This window comes from Panthera uncia, chromosome B4 (assembly GCF_023721935.1).
Source record: "Panthera uncia isolate 11264 chromosome B4, Puncia_PCG_1.0, whole genome shotgun sequence".
NCBI lineage: Eukaryota > Metazoa > Chordata > Mammalia > Carnivora > Felidae > Panthera > Panthera uncia.
The window spans coordinates 130,279,003-130,301,361 of NC_064809.1; the positions used below are offsets into that span (position 1 = coordinate 130,279,003).

The 22,359-nt window shown below is 43.1% G+C and overlaps 1 protein-coding gene across 1 annotated transcript in view; it reads right to left on the minus strand.

Moving 5' to 3' along the window:
- Nucleotides 1–22,359, minus strand: part of MRTFA (myocardin related transcription factor A) — a 103,901-nt gene that overhangs the window by 24,850 nt on the left and 56,692 nt on the right. Inside the window, exon 2 of the mRNA XM_049627554.1 lies at nucleotides 17,822–17,887. Within this exon, the coding sequence (XP_049483511.1) occupies nucleotides 17,822–17,887 (66 nt within the window). The remainder of the gene's footprint in view (nucleotides 1–17,821; nucleotides 17,888–22,359) is intronic.

Here is a 22,359-nt window from a genome sequence, read left to right on the forward strand (position 1 = left end):
ACTCTCCACCAGTTCTGCATTCAGAGTCACTCAAAGCTACGAACATGGTACAGCTAACAGAAGCCAATGGAGTCCTGCCATAGTCCAAGGAGGCCTGCCTTCAGGCAAGCTGCTGGATTTCTCTCTCCACTGTAGAAGTAGGAGTCACACACAGGGGGTGAACATAAGTGGGGGTTTTGTGGGAGGTGAGGGGATAAACATATAATAAACATATAATAATAACCCAGGTGGGATATTAGAAATATAGCAATCCATCCATCTATCCAATAAACAATTTTTTTTAAATTTTTAAAAATGTTTTATTTATTTTTGAGACAGAGAGGGACAGAGCATGAGCAGGGGAAGGGCAGAGAGAGATGGAGACACAGAATCTGAAGCAGGTTCCAGGCTCTGAGCTGTCAGCACACAGCCTGATGCAGGCCTCGAACTCACGGACTGTGAGATCATAACCTGAGCCGAAGTCGGACGCTTAACCAACTGAGCCACCCAGGCGCCCCATATCCAATAAACAATTCTTAAGTAACTATTATGCCAGTTACTGAGGACAAGGATATACAGAATAGGGCTCCAGCCCTCAAAGGTAATTCATGGTCCGGTTAGAGAAAAGGACAGAAGAGGCAAAATTTAGCCCAAGGAAAGAGTGTATGAACTGTCCAGGTAGATTTCACAGAGAAAACCCGTATGAACAGAACAGAACAGAAACACCACAGGCAGACAAAGAAAGGAGTCGGAAAGTCATCCGAGGCTAAGGAAGAGCAAGAACATGAAGGTTTGAAGGAGCATGACAAGTTCAAGGGGCTACAAGTAGTTTGATATGGTTGGACCAAGGAGGAGGTCATCTGGGGACAATGAGGCAGAGCCCAGCCCACAAAGACCTTTCATTTGCGACTGCAGGGACTTGTGCATCTGGGACATGGAACAGACATACTGTTCTCTACTCTTCCCGCTAAATACAACTAAAAACTCTGGATGTTATATAAAAAACAAACATAAAGTAGGGGCGCCTGGCTGGCTCAGTCGGAGAAGCATGATCTGGATCTTAGGGTTGTGAGTTCAAGACCCCTGTTGGGGGCAGAGTTTACTTAATAAAAAAAAATTAAAACAAACAAACATATGTAGGTTCTGAAAGGTGAAGAGAAGAAGGCAGACTGGCAAGGGACCTTGAGACCTGAAGAACGACACAGTGGTGAGTTCCCTGGGTTTCCTTTTTATCTCTTACATTCTAGACTTGGAGCTGAAGAAGTCAACCATCTGTAAATGCCAATGGAGGCAGACAAAAAAGTCCCAACAAAACCTACTCTCATTGGCCAAAGGACCAGGGAAAGGGCAACCTAGGCAAACAGAAAACTTTTGGACAGGGGCACCTGGGTGGCTCAGTCAGTTGGGCATCTGACTTCAGCTCAGGTCATGATCTCGCGGTTTGTGAATTCAAGCCCCACATCGGGCTCTATGCTGACGGCCTGGAACTTGGAGCCTGCTTCGTATTCTGTGTCTCTGTCTCTCTCTGCCCCTCCCCCACTTGTGCTCTGTCTCTCTGTCAAAAATAAATGTAAAAAAAATTTTTTTTTAAATTAGAAAACTTTTAGACAATAATCGTTCTACTCCAGACTGACACCACAAAAAAACAGTGGGTTCATCCCTGACCAGAAAAGTCAAGTGGGGAGTCTAGACTCCCATCCTTGAAAAGGTTTGGGTTTTATTATAATAAAGCTCCCCAATACCCCTGCCCAGAGGCGTCAAAGAAGGCCAAGTAGAAAGCTGGGTCTTTCACTCCCACCAACCAGTAACAAATACCCTCCCCCCAACACACAAGAAATAAGTGGAGACAAAACAGGGAACCTGGACTTACACCCCTACCTCACAGAAATAAGACACCCCCCCTCTGCATCCCTGCTGATGTCAGGAGAGGGCTGGTGAAAAGTCAGGACTTTCACCATGGCCCAGTGATAACAAGGTCAACCCTACCCATAAAAAAATCTAACATTCTGTCATCTAAGGCCTGGATGAAGAAGAAAAACGGTGGGTTGAAAAAGAACTTAAAGAAATAAATGGCTGTGGGGTGCCTGAGTGGCTCAGTTGGTTAAGCATCTGACTTGATTTTAGCTCAGGTCATGATTTCATGGTTGTGAGACTAAGCCCTGCAGTGGGCTCCACGCTAGACGTGGAGCCAGTTAAGATTCCCCCTCTCCCTCTCTGCCTCTTGGGTGTATGCACTCTCTCTCTTGAAGGAGGGAAGGGGAATGGAGGGGAGGGGAGGGGAGGGGAGCGGAGGAGAGAGAAGGGGAGGGAAGGAAAGGCTGAAAACTTCCCAAATTTGTCAAGAGACATAATTCTACAAAGTCTTAGCAAATCTCAAACCCAAATAAATTCATGCCAGGACATGACACAATTAAACTTTTGAAAATGAAAGAAAAAACTTGAAAGCAGCCAGAGGGAAAACAATATGAATGACAGTAAATTTCTCATCAGAAACCATGGAGGCCAGAGAGAAGGGGCATGATATTTTTCCTGTGCTATTAAGAATTGTATGCCTGGGTGGCTCAGTCAGTTAAGCATCTGACTCTTGATTTTGGCTCAGGTCATGATCTCACAGTTTGTGAGATCAAGCCCCACATTGGGCTCTCCAATGACAGCAAGGAGCCTGCCTGGGATTCTCCCCCTCCCCCCCCCACCCCCCATCTCAAAAACAAACAAACAAAGAATTGTATCCAGAGATCCATATGTAGTCACCACATTAGCCAAGGAAGGCACACAATCAGACCTGCATGGAGGGGAGTGGGAGGGGTGGTTATTTCTAACTTAATGTTTTATATTAAAAAATAAAATAAGCAGAAATGCGGCTGGTAATCGGCACATATTCATTTCAACTCCCCCATGTCTACATTCACATGCTCCCCTTCCCCGTGTCCCCTTTTACTTCTGAATTTATCAAACCTACCAAAACACTGAAAGAACAAATAATGAACAGCCCTATAACTCTGACCTAGATCTGCCAGTTATCTTTCAGCCATATTTGTTCTCTCTCTCTCACATGCATGGGTACAGACACACACAATTTTTGTTTACAGAATCACTTGAAAGTTGCAGATATCAATCAAGACATTTCAGCCCCAAATTCTTGGGAATTTCCTGAGAATAAAGACATTCTCCTACACAACAAAAATACCTTTATCACACCTAAGAAAATTAACAATGATTCAATATAATTTACAGTCCGTATTTGAATTTGCTCAGTTGCCACCCCCAAAATGTTTTTTATAGCTGTTTAGATTTCCCCCCTCAATCCAAGATTTAATTGGGAGTCATGCACTACATTTGGCTGCTGTCCCTTCAGTCACAATCTAGAACAATACTCTTGCCTTTTTCGTTTTTCATGACACTGACCTAAGTATCTAAGCCAGTTGTCTTGCCAAAAGAATGTCCTATATTCTGAGTTTGTTTCCTCACGATTAGATTTATGTTAAATACTTTTGGCAAGGAAACTATACAGTTGATGTATACTTCTTAATATCAGGAGACATGTAAGGCCACGTTGCCCAGCAACTGATGGTGCTCAAAGTTTGAAAGGTAACAGATGTCTCCATCTTAAAAGTAGCATTCCTCCTTTGTAATTAATATGCAACCTGTGGGGTAATATCTTGAGCCCATGTGAAAATCCTGTTCCCTAACCACCACCTCCCTCATGGTTTTAGCATCTACTGATGACCCCTGCCTCAAATCAGCTGGAATGGCGAACGAGTAAGAACTCATTTTTACGAGATTGTGTAGTGATTGAGAGGCCATTTAGAAGAATAAAATGGAATGACTGGGTGAACGGCTGTGCCACTAACACTCCCAGACGGGGATATGGGAGGAGTAACTTGGGACAGGGTGGGAGAAACTGTGTTCAGTTTTGGGCGTGCTGAATATGAGCTGATCGCGAGACACCCTATCAGGAGATGTGCCAATCTGTGCATGTATGTACACGTGCGTGTGTGTGTGTGTGTGTGTGTGTGTATGTGTGATGTCATCTAAGGATAACGTGATATGATATGCAGAGACAGGAGAAAATATTTTCCAGGCTGAATCTTAAGAGAATCCCAGAATTTTTTTTTTTTTAATTTTTTTTTTCCAACGTTTATTTATCCTTGAGACAGGGAGAGACAGAGCATGAACGGGGGAGGGTCAGAGAGAGGGAGACACAGAATCTGAAACAGGCTCCAGGCTCTGTGCTGTCAGCACAGAGCCCGACGCGGGGCTCGAACTCACGGACCGTGAGATCATGACCTGAGCCGAAGTCGGACGCTTAACCGACCGAGCCACCCAGGCGCCCCGAGAATCCCAGAATTTAAGTGATTAAATTCATCACTAGTGATGAAGAGAGCCCAGAAAAGGACCCCGAGGAGGCTCTCAGAGGCAGGAGAGGGCGAGGCAAAGCTGATGTCAGGAGGAAGCTTCAAGAAAGAGAGTAGGTGGAAGAAGAGAGACAAAATAAGGCCTGCGAAGTTTCCAGAGGATTGCTTATACTTAGAAAGTGGCCGCTGGTCTCAGAGCTATGCTGGAGGGTTAGCGGACTACACTAACTGCAGCAGGTGAAGTAAGAGGTGAGGAAGTGGGGTCCAGAGGTTTACGTCTCCTAAGAGGTTAAGATGTGCTAACAGTAAACTACTCACTCATTCTCCCAATAAATGTCTACTGAGAGCCCATGTGTCAGACTCTGTTTTCGTGCTGGGATATCCGTGTTCTCCTACAGCTTACATTCTAGTGAGCGATGACACACGAAGCAAATGAACATATGATACCACAGGAGGTGATACACACTATGAAGTATAAAGCAGGGGTTGAGTGATAGAGTGGTGAGGGCAGGAACGTTTCGCCATACGGAAGGCCAGGAGAGACTTTCTGGAGTGTCATTTGAACAGGACCTGCCTGAGGAAGGGAGTGAGCCCTGCAGCCATCTGAGGAAGAGCCTTCCTGGTGAGAGAACAGCAAAAGTCAAGGCCCTGGGTGGGAAGCTGCCGAACGACAGAGGGCGTCAAGGAGGCCAGGGTGGCAGAGCAGAAGGGACACAGAGTGTGAGGAGAGGCGGTGAGGGGGTAGCCACAGGGGCCTTGTAGGACTCTGGGCTTTACTCAGTTTGCGAGTGGTACTAGAGGAAATGACATGGAGAGAAGAAATAAAGTAGGATCGTGCCTGTCAATCTAGAGACTGACAAAAAGGCTCCCAAAAGTAACATAAATAGATTTGCTACAAATGGTTTCCTTGTTTTCCCCGATGTTTGTATAGTGTGTTGGGAATTACCTTCCTCGAGCTTCTTGGAACCTATTATTTTTCCCATTTCATACTAGAAAACTGACTTCCCTGACATCACATCCTGATCAACGACAGAATGGGAGACTAAACTTTGGTTCTCCTGATTCCAAAATTCAGATCTTTTTATTTGTACATATTTCAGCACAACAGAGGCAAGAGGAGGGGGTGGGGGTGTGGAAAATAACTCTGTCAAGTTATCTCTTTTCCCTCCAAAATGTGATAGTTACCACATGCACACACGTGCACACACGTACACACACATACACACACACACACACACACACACAAATCACAAACAAAAACTCCTTTGATTTTAATCTGATCTTTTGCATTTTGCTTTCTTTTCCTGGCTTCTCCTCTAGAAAGAGATGCTCCCTTCTCCTTTCTCTAATATTGGCAATGGGACAGATACAACCTCAAAAGATGTCAAGGGGACACACATTCTCCCAGTCCTTTTCCCTCCAACCCTCTCTCCAAGGGGCCAATGTGGCAGAACAGGGAGTCACTGCATAACCAAACTCCTTCCAAAGTTGAAGGCGTCTTCTGCCTCATCCGTTGGCCCTTGCATGGAGGTCTGCACACAGCTCCAGGCAATTCATTAAGTTGGCCACATGGACCACTGACACCGCCATCAGAGAGGCAGGCGAGGCAGGCTTTCCCCAGCACTGGAAAACAGGGTTCTTAAGCTTCTATACACAACCATTTCATAAACCAGCAGCCTCAATGGTCTTAGAAAGTTGGCATCAACTCTTGAAGCATGAAGACAGGCTGTCTTTCGCCTCACAACTCCTGAGAGGGGAGAATAACAAGACCCCGCTCCACCACTAAACATGAAAAGGGCAAAGAGGCCAGCATCCCTCAGCCCAGCATGCCTCTGAGTGAGGTTCAAGAGTCATTTGCATGAGAACTTCTTTGGAGAGCAAGACTCTCTCTAGAATGCAGACTCCCGGCCTTCAAGAATTTTACTCTATTAAGCTCCTCAAGGATTCTGCTGCTGCTAACATTCAAAAACCAAGATTTCTCTAAGTCCTAAAGGCAGAGAAAAGGCAGCACACGGCAGATGGGAAAGTAAGGATTTTTGTTTGCTCACTCTCCACCGTCAGGGGCTAAGTGACTACAAAGTACACCTAGTAAGCACTTGATAACTTTTCTCAACAGCTTCATTCAAACTTTCAACTCTGCTGTCTAGGTAGGTGCCCACAAGTGAGTAAAGAGCTTCATCTCCTGAGTCCCTTTGAGGATCATTGCTTTGAGTTGCCAAGTGTGCATTTCTGAGTCAAAGGATCATTCTCCTCCCACCCTGGTGAGGGCCTAGCTGGGATGGACTCCACACCCCACTGTTTGTATCTGCAGCCTGGCAATCACACTCAATAGAAGGCAGCTATAGAAAAGCAGTTCTGGGTCTTAGAACACAGCAGGCGAGGAGCCCAGAGGATCGCTGGACTCAGGACAGGAAAGGGGGAGGGTCACTTACACACTGGAGGGACAGAAGCACAGAGGTCAGCTGTGTCACAGGTGTGACATCACCACCTTTAGGGAGATGATTCTGTATCCAGGCAGAACAGGGGCTCTTAACCTGGGGCACACTACACCAGCTTTCAAGAATCTATGAGGATTACAGGGGTAACTGTGTGCTGAATCCTGGGAACTTGTCTGGGCAACTGTGGTGAAGGGACACGTAAGATTTTCTAAGGAGTATCAATGGCACAAGAGAAATCAAATCAGGAGGCTCTGATTTAACTAAGGGTTATGATGATGGAAGTGGAAAGATGTCCATGGCCTTTAAGCCCCACAGCCAGCAGACAGGAGCAGCAATTTGGAAGCAATTTCACTGGGCGGGGGGGGGGGGGGGGGGGCTCAAAAATGACGGGGTTACTCTCACCCCCACTACCAACTTTCACCTTACTTCCTCAACTATGGGTCCTGATCTGATGCTGTTTTCAATTTTCAATACTGAAGCTGCAGAGGAAAGTATGACAGGCTATCTCACAAAACTCCTACATCATTGAGAACCATTAGACTGTGACCTTCAGGAATTAGCATGGGCTTTGGAGCCAGGAGACCAGACTGGCGCTGCCTCTGTCCTTCGGTATGGTGTGACTGTGGGCAAGTCACATGACCCCTGAGCCAGCCTCAAGAGCCTCATCGAGGAGGTGGCAATTATACAAACCTCCACACTGATGGCTGTTAGCACTAAAGAGAAAGTGCTCTGCCAGCTGCTAGAAGCTGTTAAATTTGAGGCATTGGTACTGTTTTCACTTTTTTTCTGTGCCATCCTCCTGCAGCAAACAGCAAGCATGTGGAATGAAATGCTGAGAGCTAACTGGGCCTGACTTCATTTTCTGTCTTAACTGTTTTTAGCTGTCCTACCAAAATGCCTCCAATTCTTGCAACAAAGACCATTAACTAAAGAGTTGTGTTGACAGTTCCAGGGACTGGCCATGACAATGAAAACCAGAACTAAGTCCAAGTCCATGTGAGTCAAAGAAAGAGCTGGGGTGGTGGCGTATGCGGAAGGGATCACACATTCTGGTGCAAGCAAGAATCCAAACTAACAGAAAACGTGCTTCATGTACATCCTGTTTTGGTATCAGGCTCGCCACCACCACTGTTTTGGCATCTGAGTTGTCATCCCCACCCAAACCAGCAGGAAAGCCAACAACCAAGAATAAATGCAAAAGTAGAGACTCAGAATGCTGAATCTTTTTCCTTCCCAGGAGTGCAAGCTGTTTCAGTCTCGCAACCTTGACCCACTGACAGCGAAAGAGACATAAGACTGGGAAGAAAAGGTCAGGATGCAATCTTTTACATGATGAATTATCAACAGGTACACTGAATTCCTAAAGGGTAGAATATGAGGGGCCAAATATTGTGAACTTGGCCTTCTGAGCTTCCCTCTGACATACATGCCAGCCATATTTATATGTGGCTCTCACATCGCAGTCCAGTCCAGTGCTCTGGACCAGCGACCACACTGGTGCATGCTCCCTGCTGAAGCACGCACACACCCAAAAGCTACTATTTCTTACTGAAGCCCCGTAATCAATATGCTTAAGTCACCTGCGTAGGAAAAAGCTCCAAATCACCTGTGCCCTTTCTGCAGCTAGCACCCCACTGGGCTGAAAATGTTAAGTTGCCACATTGTCAGACACTATCACAGCCCCCCTGAGTGTGTGATTCTTTTTTTTTTAAATTTTAATGTTTATTCATTTTTGAGAGAGAGACAGAGAGCAAGCAGGAGAGGGGCAGAGAGAGAGGGAGACACAGAGTCCGAAGCAGGCTCCAGGCTCTGAGCTGTCAGCACAGAGCCTGATGTGGGGTTTTTACCCATGAACTGCAAGATCATGACCTGAGCTGAGGTCAGACACCTAACCAACTGAGCCACCCAGGCACCCTGAGTGTGATTCTTTACATTTGTAATTGTACAGGTAAATTCTGTGAGTAGCTTCAACAAGTGACTTTTATAAACTCCTTCACTCCATTTATTACCTTGAGAAGAAGTTAGCCTTGGCTATCTCAGACACTTCAAGAATTATTAAATAAAACTGAATATCCACTGTAATTTCTTTTGTTTAAGTTTTTATTTATTTTGAGACACAGAGAGAAAGCATGCATGGGAGGGGCACCGAGAGAGGGAGAAAGAATCCCAAGCACACTCTGAGCTGTCAGTGCAGAGCCTGATGTGGGGCTTGAACTCACGAACTGTGAGATCTTGACCTGAGCAGAAATCAAGTGTGGACGCTTAACCAACTGAGCCACCCAGACACCAACCCCCACCTTTTTTTTCTACTGTACTTTTTAGATATTAAATTGTATCAAGAACCCATATCAAGAAGGCTACTTTTGATGGCCTGTTCAACAGAGCTTCCTATTAAAATTCTTCTTTGAATTCAACAATGAATATGCTCAGAACATAAACATACAACTCACTCTAGAGTCCTATTTTAGGATCTGTTACCAACTGGCCAAGGAGGAGGTTTGATGCTAGTCACTAACCACTGAGAGAAGAAATCCTACAATAGCAGGAAGAGAGATGAGGTCGCTGACATCTATCAGAAATACAACATTTAACACCCAGGAGTGATACATTCAGCTGGTCTCCTGAGACAAAACTGCTGAGGCCATGTGTCTCACACAATTTTCTCTCAGCTTCAGGTTTAGGGATCAGATTAGCACCAATCCTAGGACACATTTTTACACTGGTATTTCTCAAATGCCATGTAAACGTGACATTCAACTACAGTGAAAGGGTCACACTTCCAAGCTGAAGAAACATCATCTCAATCAGGCAGTGTTCACTGCATCTTAAAAAAAAAAAAAAAAAAAATATATTTTACTCCTGACACTAATATAATGTTATATGTCAATTATATCTCAATTTTTAGAAGAAAAAGGCAACTAGGGGCACTGGGTGATTCAGTCGGTTAAGAATCCAACTCTGATTTTGGCTCAGGTGGTCATCTTGTGGTTCACGGGACTGAACCCAGTGTCCAGCTCTGTGCTGAGCGTGAAGCCTGCTTGGGATTCTCTTTCTCCCTTGCTCTCTGATCACTCCTTGCCCTGCTGCCCCTGCCCCCCCCCCCCCAAACAGTAAATTAATAAACATTTTTTAATTAAAGAAAAAAAAAAGAAAAGGCAACTAGCTCTTTCAAACAAAGATATTTATATATCTAAAGAGCCAAATGGAGGGCACCTGGGTGGCTCAGTCCATTAATCGTCCGACTCTTGATTTCTGCTCAGGTCATGATCTCACCGTTCATGAATTTGAGCCCCATGTCAGGCTCTGTGGTGACAGGGTGGAGTCTGCTCGGGATTCTCTTTCCCTCTCTCTGCCCCTCCCCTGCTCATGCTTTCTCTCTCTCTCTCAAAATAAATAAATGAAACTTTAAAAAAAAATAAACAAAATAAACAAAAGAGCCAAATGAGTTGCAAGAATATTTGTGAGAGTCAGTATCTAAAAGAAGCATGAGGGTGCCTGGGTGGCTTAGTCAAATGAATATCCGAATGTTGATTTTGGCCAGGCCATGACCCTAGGGTCATGGGATTGAGCCCCAAGTCAAGCTTAAGATTCTCTTTCTCTCCCTCTCCTTCTGCCCCTCTCTCCTGCTTGAGCTCTCTCTCTGTTTAAAAAAAAAAATTAAAAATTAAAAAAAAGAAAAAGAAAGGAAGCATGAGCCTGAGGGCATAGACTAGACCAGAGGCAGTGGGCAAAATTGGGGCTTGGGGAATGCCTTTTCTGGGTTCTTACTGGAGAGGGACATGGGCTGCATCTTGGCCAAATTTCTCTGGCTCATAGGAACAGCAGTTCAGACTGCCACAGAGCTTCTAGCCACTCCCAAGTGGACTGGAGCAAATGGGAAATGACAGAAGCCGAGGTGCAGATCTGCACTCACCTCTGCTCCCACCTAGACTCAGAATCTACAAAGTACCCACTGAGACAGAAGCCTTGAACACTGTAACACTTCACTTAAAAAGCAAGACAAATGACATTTCCAGGAAGCCTATAATTTTGTCAACTTAGACCTAAGTTTTAAAAAGAAAAGGGCAATCCAGACTCAAACCAGACCCTCATCTCTCCTGAAATCACCTCTGTGTCCCCACTGGTGAACATTTCTGTCTCTTGGCAAGTTGCCCAGAGATTTTAAAGAACACTATTTCCAACCCACTTATTTATTTGTTTTAAGAGAGAGTAAAAAAGAAGCATCCACTGCCATGGAGACAGCAAGCTAATAAAATGATAGTCTTGTTACTATACAACCAAAATGGAAACAGTCTTAACAGAGTACCATGTTGGCTAGTGGTTCTCTGACTCAATAATTTTCACCAACTGTTGTAAAGATGAAAATGCAAATAAGAGGTTATTTATTGAAAAATAGTTCCTGTTCCCAAACATTGGTTTTGAGAGAAATTAATAAGATATATGCGTATGTGTGTGTGTGTGTGTGTATGTGTGTGTGTGTGTGCGTATACTGCTTTCAGATTCACGAGATGATAGAGCCAAGCTAATGCTCCTCTCATTCTTGAGAATAACAGTGCCTATACTTCAAAAGCATGAACAACATATCGCCTCATTTATTTCCAAACTAACTCTGTGGATAGGTAAGAAGAGTTATTATCCCCTTTTTATAAAAGTAGAAGTTGAGTTCAGAAAAGTTAACTGAGTTGCCCAAAGTCACCTGGTTCCTAAGTGGGAGAGTAAGGTGTAAAACTCCACTAATACAATAGCCACCATCCATACGTGACTATTTAAATTTAAATTAGTTAAAGTTGAAAATTCAGCTCTTGGGGCACCTGAGTGGCAAAGTTGGTTAAGCGTCCGAGTCTTGATTTCAGCTCAGGTCATGATCTCATAGTTCATGAGATTGAGCCCTGCGCTGGGCTCTGTGCTCACAGCACAGAGACTGCTTGGGATTCTCTCTCCCCCTCTCCCTCTGCGCCTCCTCCGTGCGTGCGTGCACACACACACATAGGCATCCAACACACACACACACACTCTTTCTCTCTCTCCCTCTCTCAAAATAAATAAATAAACATTTAAAAAAAATTTAGCTCTTCACTCAAGCTAACCACATTTTGAGTGCTCAACATCCCATGTGGATAGTGGCTAGCGTTACATATTATTTCTATCACTGTTGACAGTGCTATTGGACAGGGCTGGTCTAGCAGCTAGTTCTTTTGAATTCTAGTAACTTGGGGAAAAGATCCCATGCCATCACCAACTTACTAGATGACAGAGTTAAATTACAGCCTTTTTCTCATTACAAGAAACTCTGAGGCTTCAGGAGGTTGGTTTATTCTCTTAGGGTTTACAAAAACAAAAATCAGTTTTAAAAGAGCTTTACCAAAATGGATTTGACCCATTTGTACTAAAGAAAAAGAATCTGGAAACTCAGTTTGTACATTTGGTAAAGAATATTATTAGTAACGATTCCCAAGTTACAAATAAAAATATTATTAAGAAGAAATTCAGCTTCCAAGACAAAGGGATCATAGTAATCAATCCTGATACTGCAAGCCATTAAAAAACCTCTTGTTAGGGGCGCCTGGGTGGCTCGGTCGGTTGAGTGTCCGACTTCGGCTCAGGTCACGATCTCACGGTCCATGAGTTCGAGCCCCGAGTCGGGCTCTGGGCTGATGGCTCAGAGCCTGGAGCTTGCTTCCGATTCTGTGTCTCCCTCTCTCTCTGCCCCTCCCCCATTCATGCTCTGTCTCTCTCTGTCTCAAAAATAAATAAATGTTAAAAAAAACAAAACAAACAAACAAACAAAAAAAAAACCTCTTGTTAGAATTTAAAAGAAATTTCTTGGGGTGCCTGGGTGGCTCAGTCAGTTAAGTGTCTAACTCTTGATCTCGGCTCAGGTCATGATCTCAACAATTTGTGAGTTGCAGCCCCGAGTTGGGCCCTGCGAGGACAGTGCAAAGTCTGCTTGGAATTCTCTCTCCCCCTCTCTCTCTGCTCCTATCCCACTCATGCTCTCGCTCTCTCTCAAAATAAACTTAAAAATAAATTTTAAAAAAATGTCTTCTTGGTGCAGAGATTGCTATAATCAGATGAACAGGAGATTTCCAGCTAACACTGGGGCCCAATTAAAATGACAGATAAGCTATGAGTGCTACAACAGGGCCACACTGTCTCTATGTGTATGTATCACTTGGCTAACAATGACAGCTGAACCATGACAAAGGGATTAAGCTGCAGAACTAAAGGTTAGGGAGTCAAGATATGGCAAAGTTTATTAAAAGTACAGAGTGGTGAGACCTCATTACATAAAGCTGTTCTTTCCAGTTTCAATGTGAGAGACACAGGGCCTGTTTGTATGATCCAGTCAAAACAGACCAATTTGCTCACTTTTTCACTTAGCCACGTGTTTGAGCACCCTTCAGGGGCTAGGTAGTTTGAGAGGCTTCTGGATTGATACCAAGTGGCTGCCCTCTGTGCACTGTGTTGCCTTCGCACTCTTTGGATTCTCCTAACCATTCAGTGGTTAAATGTCACCAATGGCACTGGCTGGCTGCACAGAAATGCCATTTAAAGTGAAAAAATAGGGGCGCCTGGGTGGCTCAGTTTGTTAAACCTCCAACTTCGGCTCAGGTCATGATCTCACAGTTCGTGGGTTCAAGCCCTGCACCAGGCTCTGCCCTGACAGTGTGGAGCCCACTTGGGATTCTCTCTTTCCCCCTCTCTCTAACCCTGCCCTGCTCATGCTCACTCTTTCAAATAAATGAATAAACTTAAACAAAAATAAAATAAAGTGAAAAAACAAGCTCACTCAAGCAATGGAGCAAGGTTCTTAGAGAATCTACAGGACAAAACCTGATTTCTTCACATGCTTGCCAAGGTACCAAGGTTTTTCTACTACATGCACATGGGAAAATAATGAACTGAGGGTTAATTACAGCATTAGAAACATGCTACTCTATGCTTTTCTCAAGGATTCACAATAGACTAACAAAAGGCTAAGAAGGAAGAAGCAGACAAAGTTCTTCTTTCATATTCAGAAAGATTACAGGAAACTTTTTTCTCATTTGTCTGGGATCAGGAGAATGTTCGTGTTTTCCTTTAAAAGGTTATTCCTCTGCAGCAGCTCTCACTGCCAGAACATTTTTCTTAATTTTCACCTAAACCTTATGACCTTGTACACCTTTAAATGTCAAAGAGAAAGGAAGGCTGTGGGGGAAGTTCTGTCTGAGAACAAAGTGTAGCACACATGACCCGTCTCTTCTAGGAGTCTTCATTCTGGGTACAGCAGCATTGCTGGGCTTACTCTTTGGACTTGAACATCAGTTTCCTATCTGTGCCATCTCTCCTTTCCCTCAAGGTATGTGGCGCTTCAGACATTATTAAAGAAAGCTCAGGGCCTGGATTATGTAATCCTTTGTTATCTGGCACTCTGTATTTGGTAGGGTTTATACAGTGTTAAATGTGAGACACATATTTACATGAGGAGAATGACAGATGCTGGGAAGTGATCCTGTTTAAAACACACATCAGAAACCAACTTCCAAACCCCATAGTTTAGATGCCATGAACAGAGCACATCAAGCAGCAGTGGGATTGGGAGATTCTTTAATTCCCTACACTTTATGAAAGGTCATACTCCAACTTAGAATGATATGCAGAACCTCAACCACCCTGAGTGCAAAGGGAGCCATTGAAGACATGGTGTCCTACAGATACGCTGTCAGAACTGAAAGCCAGTCCTACGTGGCAACTGTGTAGGAGTATTCTGGGAGATGAGGTGGGTGGGCTTTTCTTCCCAGAGCTATAAATAAGATTGGAATGAGAAGAACTTGATAAAAGATATAAACACAGAAATGATGAGGCAAAATGCAGCCATGACTACACCACTCCTTTCCCCAGTTTGAGGCCCTACCTACTTCCTAAGTTGTACAGCAAACTTACATATAAACACGCTTTACAGAAACTCCTCAGGCTAGCAAGATGGGAAAGAAATAGGCCCTTCCAACCAGATTACTTGTTCAGGTCTCCAAATCTCCAATAATCAACAACTTGCTGGTCACTTACAAGTTGTCTCCAGCACTGCTCAGGTTTTCTTTGAAAGATGTGGACTGGAGGATGAGAAGTGGGGCTGGTAGAAGATGGCAGGTGGTGGGGAGGTCAGGGAGGCACAGGGTGTTGGAGGTTACAACAAGAGTAAGGGTAGAGAGCACAGGACTATGGTAAAGAAGAAGGTTCACTCAGAGGGTGCACAGTTGGCAAAAAAAAAAAAAAAACCCAAAAACCAAAAACCAAAAACCCAAAAAACAAACAAAAACCCTCAGCTTTGTGAACTCAGAACTTATCTGTGTATCACCAGGTATGTAGGTGAACAGGGAATTTCACACCTGAAACTATTCCCAGGCATCAACATTCTAGAGCTCCCATAATCTAAGAGTTTGCCACCTACTTCCTTCACTAGAAAAGCTGAAAACCAAGACTGTGTCCATAGCCAAAGGTGGTTCTTGGTAGGAGGAAGATGCTGTATTCTCACTGAGGTAGATCACTTCTAATCCTACAAGAAGCGCAATTATTCTCACTTCACAGATACAGAGAACAACAGAGTATACAATTAGATATTCAAAACATTTTAGAACCTGCGCTCCTGATAGAAGTGTCATTCCAAATTCCATGCCCAGAATTCCAACGAGTTTGCAACAGAGTAGTATCTGCTTCTGTGTGTCTGTCATTCACACACACACATATCACACTTTACAACCGAATGTCTTGATTCATTCATTCAGTGCCAGGCACTAGAGACAGGAATATAAATAAGTTACTTTCTCAAGGAGCTCACAGTGCAGTTGGAGGGAAATCTATAAGCAACTGCAGTAAGTGAAGCATCATTTGTCTTAACAACAGAGAATACTACAAGAAATGCTAAACAGGAGGACTGTACCCAATAAATCATATTAAACAGTGATCTATAGTAGCCCCTGGTACCAAGTGAAAGACAGGTGGGAGAATGCAAGGCTTTTAGACACTGAACATCTTACAGATCCTGAGAAGTAGCATTATGCTCTCAGAACTTGTACTGTAATTAGTCAGCACCCCACAGGATGCTGAATTGCTCTTTATTTTGTGCATCGGTGGATTTTAGCCACCCAAATAAACTGTTAAATGTCTTGAGGGCAGGTAACTAATTTGCCTCAAATTTCTTTAATTTCTCTAAGACTACCCTGGGCACAGAGAAGACATTAAACACATGATGTCCTTGGTGAAAGGGACAAGGAGATGAGACTCTGAGTGACCTGTCCCTCTACAAAGGTTTCTAGGGAGGCAGATCTGGAGTGTTTTGTAAAGCACATCACTGCCCTACCTGATCACATTATTGATCCACTGCACAAGCCATCTGCTCTTGACTCTTTAAGGGGTGGGGGCGGGATGTCCTTCACTGGAAAGCCAGAGAAGATTGCAGCATAATGTGGGTAAATGGTTTGGTAGTTAATTGCAGTAAACCCGAAGCTGAATTTGAGACTTAAGTTCCTGGCTGATGCTTAGGACAGAAACAGACCTCAGATTCCTTACAGCTGCTATAAGGTTCTAGCTCTTAGAAATGGACCTGCCATTACCATGCCCTGAATCAAATCCCATCCTTACTCGCTTAAAAGGCTTCAAGGGCTTCACACTGTACCTAAAATAAAACCCACCTCTTCCGTGTAGTTGATAGCCCCGCCCACCCTGCCAATCTTAACTTGGCCTGCTCTCCCTTCACTCACCAGGCCCCAGCCACGCTGGCTTCCTTGATGTTTTCAAACGTTTCAAACCGGCTCTTACCTGCACTAGGCTCTTATGCTTGTTCTCCCTTTCCCCTGGTCCTCTGCCTGCTTCTGCATGGCTGACTCCATCTCATCCTTCAGACCTCAGCTCACATATTTCCTCCTCAGGGAGGCCTTTCCTGACCATCTTTATCCAAAGTAACCCCATCTCATTCCTATTATTCCACACCAGCCAGTTAGCTTACGTCGTAACAAACTTGGAAATTATGTAATTTCCATGTTCTGAAATTATCTTGTTTATTTGTCTCCTTGTGTACTATCACTATTCTCCTTTTAAACATAAAGCTCCTGAGAGCAGAAGCTGGATTTATCTTGCTGCATCAATGGGCACATATAGGTTCCCAAATATTCTGAGTGAGTAAGTGAATGAGAATTAGGAAAATACAGTGGCAGCAGGTCAATGCTGCATTAAGGTGAAAAACATCAGTTCTCTCTCTATGAAGCTAGAGACTTACAGACTCTGTTATAGGACTTTTTCCTTTTTTTTTTTTTTTTAAACTTCATTAGGGTGTGTCCAAGTAGCAATAACACACAAGAGAAAAGAAAGAAGGGAAAGCTTAAGTTCTCCACTGATGACTTAAAAAGAAATGTCAAAAAGAGCAAAATGTTGCTGGTGCCAGTTTCCACTTTATAATGCTGTTGGTATAAAAAGCAAATTTTCTTACTTCTCACGGATTCCAATGTCGGTTTCATTTCTCCCCAAGTGATGTAGTGAGTTGTGCACCCAGTAAACCCAGCTCTGCAAGAACCCCACAAGCACAATCACACCCATGCCAGCCATAGGGTATCTGAGAATCTCACTCTAAAGAAAACCACAGTTGATTCAAAATAAAATACCAGGTAGAAAAGGGTTTTCCCTTGCCAAGAACCTAAACACCTAAGGCAAAACACATGCAAGAGGTAGGTTCTTCTTCACAAAACCCCAGCTCAAGATTTGCTCCTCCTAAAAGGGAAGTAGGGAAGTACTCCTAATAGGGAGTAGAAACCCCTGAAAGGTGCAATTCAAAAGCTAAGGATGGTTCAATGGCACCAGTAAACCTAATGCTGTTTGTTTCACAGAACCTGATCAATAAGGGCAGTTAACTATTAGTGACTGAAAGCCCCGGAACTTGGGAAAGCACAAGAAAGAAGGTGACAAATGAAATCTGTCGCCCTCGTTTTGTTAGATCCTTCCCACAGCATACTAGGCACGCGAGCCATGTTGAAAACGCAACTCTATCAAACGCTGAGAGAAAGAGAGAGAGGCACTTACGCGGCATGATCCCTTGGCTCACCAGTTCTTCTCGAGTCCGGCGCTGCTGGAGCTTCAACTGCAGCACTGCAGGGCGGCAAAGAGAGAGGAGACATGGAGGTTCAGCTGGGCATTCCACCACAAAAGACACATCGTCAAATGCAGAGAAGGTCTCCCGCACAGAAGGGTGTAGTGTGAAAGAAGGGTCCCTTTAACTGGGACTGTCTATAATTGCAGAAGTGGCCTGATACAGCAGGGTTTCCGTATTCTGCTGTGGGCGGCGAGAGGAAGTTGCGAAGGGTCTTGCAGGGCGATAACAATCCACAAAGTACCAAAGTCTTGCCTCTTGCTCAAAACCTCCTACAACACTGTATCCTCCTCCTAAGACTAAAAAAACACAAGTTCTTAACTCAAAGGAAATATAATGAGGACCAACACCCAGCAGGAAAGGCTTTCTAGATGGTCTACACTGTCTTCCTGGTAGCATGTGTTTACCATCATGAGTGCAGCAAAGACACGGTATTCACACAGATCAGGAAGTATTGGTTATTTGTAAAATCTTTTCTTTTGCATCTAAAAATTACATGTACTTTTAACTGAGCAACGCATTTCTCTCGACCAGAAAACATTTTACCATTAATATAACTCTTTTCTTCCTCTTACTTTCATTTAGAGCTTTTTTTTCTGTTGAGGTGAAACCACCAAGCTACATGAGTCAAAGCGCACGTGGGCTAGGAGAGGGCGACGAGTATTTCTTCTATTTCTACTCTAATCACCTAATGAAACAACTCCATAGCCATTTTTATGAAGTTAAAAGTCAGTGATCTCTATTTCAAATGCCAATGAAACCTAAAGGGCATTCCCACTGCACACCACGCAGAATGACCACGGCACAGCCTGCATTCAAAGGCTAAGTGTGAACATGTTCAGAGGAGGAGGGTTATCTCAGGTTATCTCCTGAGCCAGGGAGACTCCCCTTACATGAGAAGTCTGCAACTGTAAGGTCTCTGCAAGTCACATGTGAGGGAGACCTGCATCTATTAGGAATCACGTTACCTTAGGTACCTGCCTTTTCCATTCATAGAGCAGTTTTTAAGAATGCCTCCAAGAATGGCAGAACTCTAACTAGGCTCCTGACTACATCTCAAATTCAGCAGGTCCAAAGTAGAATGTGTCTTTCTCCCAAAAACCTAACCCACTTTCCATCCTCACCTCTCTAAATGGAAGCACTATCTGCAAAGCCCCCCACTCCCTGACTCCTGAACTAGTATTAAAATTTTTGAGCCAACTTCAACTCCTCCACCTCCCTCACACTCCTCCTCTTACCAAGTTACTGGTGCCACAGTTTTGCTATGTTGCACTGAGCACTCCCGGGCTCTCCCACTGTAAGCACCCCAATCAAGGCTGGCTAATGACTCTTCCTCAAGTCTCATGTACTGGCCTGTTTATTCACTTCACCTGGAAATACCTACCCTTTCCATCTGAACTTCCTGACTCCCCAGCATGCAGAATTACTCTAGACCTCCTGGCAACTACCTTTTATCTGTTATAGAAAGTATAGTAATAGTTTACTCTGTGTAATAGTTACCCCCTGAATGTAGTTATCTCTCCTACCAGTTTATAAACTCCTGGAGGGCAGAGAAAATATCTTATTACTATATGCCCTCCATAGTACTTAATACACAGTAAGCATTTAATAATTGTTTCTTGAATTGAACTATATCTCAAAATGGTAATACATATAGTCTGAGAGATCTAATCAGGAGGTTATAACTATTATTTTTTATAAATTAACACCTAAAGCCTTGCAAAATAAATGGATAAAACAACAGCCACAGTAGTGGCATTTATAGAAAGTGTGCTCTGTGCCAAACATCGTTCCATGTCCTCTAATGTTTTAACTCATTTAACCTAACACCCCACTACGGAGAAACATGGGCATTACTAATCCCATTTTAGAGGTAGAAAAATAAGGCCCAGCGTGAAGTAATTTACCTAAGATTATTCCACTAATAAGAAGTGCAACAGAATTTGAACCCAAACATTCTGACTCTAGAACTTGGGTTTCCTATTTCTCTGCTTCTCCAGAGTCTTCCAGAAGCTGCGGAAACAAGAGGCATGGAATATGAGCACCTGGATGGGTTCTCTGGTGAGACAGACAAAGGGACTGAGGAAAATGGATGGTTCAGGCCAAGGCCAAAGGAGTTTGGGTGATACTTCAGTAAAATAAATTTAAATTAATCTAAGAATTTGATTTCAGATAAATTAGAACCATAGATTAGCAGCAACATTAATTATAAAAATAAAATGCAAATAGTTAATAGCTAGGAGTCATCGAGCATTGCTATGTGTCAGACCCTGTTAAGTGACTGACATGCTTTTAATTTAATTAAAAAAAAAAGCCCCATGCGGATGGTACACTTATTATCTCCATTTTACAGATAAGGAAACTAAGGATCAGACCTTCAAAATTTTGCCTTGGGTCACACAGCTCCAAAGTGCTGGCATGAGAATTTAGTACAGGTCTTTGTGATTCTAGAGTATGGGCATTTAATACTATACATCTCTTTAGAGGAAAGAAAGTAAGAGGAAAAAAGGGAAAATATCTGTCAACTTTTATACACAGTGTTTCTAAAGCCCAGCGTAAGATGAGCTATTAGAAAATGATTTAAAAAAATTTTAAGTTTATTTATTTTGAGAGAGAGAGCGCGAGCAAGTGAGAGTACAAGCAGGGAAGGGCAGAGAGAAGGAGAGACAGAATCCCAAGCAGGCTCCACATCATTAGCACACAACCCAATGTGGGACTCGATACTCACAAACTGTGAGATCATGACCTGAGCCAAGATCAAGATGTTCAACCAACTGTGCCACTCAGGCACCCCAGGAAATGATTAAATACAACAAATTGATTTGATTTGTGCAAATAGAGAAATTTAGAAATTTAAGAAACTTACTTACAATTTAGTAAGTCTGAACACTTCAAAGAAACAATAACTAATGAAAACTCTGGCCATCATCCAAAAATAAGTCTGAAACATCAATCAGCAGCCCTCCTAAATAACCCATCTATATATAGGGCCATAAGGGATATTATGCAAACTTCTTGACTGAAAAACTTGTTGCCTCATGAGAGCAAAAAGTCTATGACTCAAGTTTTCTATGGAGAACACAGTACAGGCCAATTTACCTCTTGTTTTAGAACAAGCCTAGCTCAAAGAGGAAAGTTTATCTAATAAATCTTTCCATCTGTAAAACTAAATGAAATTAAAGTCCAGTTATCTGAAAATTCCATCCTGTCCCCTCTCAGCAGTGAACTCTAAACTCCATGCTTTTCTGAAATCTGACCAAGTTCCCCATTCAAATAATAGAATTCACCCTGTATCAGTACTGTCTGGAGTATTGGTACAACCTGACTATAGATAGGTACTGTCTTATACGTTGCACAACCCTCCCCTGCCAATTTGAACAATGTTTATAAGGAGGATTAAAAAAAAAAAAAGACCTAAGCAATAAACTCCAAACTATAGTTGTCAGTCTCTACTTGATTTTGTTTTAGAATCGATCTGTTTGGTTGTGTATATATACACATCCTTCTTCTAAAACTTTCAACTACAAAGTAATAGGTTATCTATATGAATTTCCCCTTAGTCTAACTTAATTCCTCTCAATTCTAAGCACTCTAAATAAAATGCCTATTATGTGTCCAGACTTTAGGGATTATGCATTTTAGAAGAAATCATTTAATAACTCACTATGTGCTAGTACATTTAATGCACACCCGCCATCACCAAGGAGTATCTGACACAAGTTCAAATGATCATATTCATAGGCAGTGCTAGGCCAAGTAGATTCAAAAGAGTAGGAATTTGACAAAATCTCTCTATTCATTATACACCAGCATTCAGATTTCTTCTCCACTCTTCAAGTCGATAAAAATTAAACAAAAATACCTATATGTGTACATGCATGAGTCTTTATCCTTTCACTGTTATTGAATTCCACAAATTTAATATATCATGTGTCTCTAAAATTAATCAGGAATTAATCAGAATTAGTCAAGTTTTCTACCTGTTTCGAACAAAGGTGATCAATTGCTATTTGTATAATTGGTTTCCTGGGAAATCAAAGCAAAGGAGTAAACGTCATATATTTCTGCCCTGTAAGGCCATGGAAGTGGGTTGATGGCATTCGAGGGGTAATGTCCCAGAAATGGACACCTCAAACAAATACATGAGTCAGGACTAGAAAGAAACAGCAAAAAGTAAGTGATGCGTCCTCAAGCCCAGCACTGTGGCTTCCACTGGTCAGTGGTCCCGGATTTCACTGGGGAGGGAAATGTGCATCTTGGAAGGTTGTCCTCCCCCTTATTCATATTTACCCATTAGTGATTCCACAAAGGCTTCTGGAGTAGAGGATAAAGTATTTATGAGGGAAGCAGAAAAGAACAGGAAGGGGGTTAGTACAGGAATGACCACAAAAAAACCAAAACCCTCCTTTGGCATCATCCTTTGTTCAGTAAAACCTCTTCAAGGAAGATTCTGACTGCAGGGACATTTCCA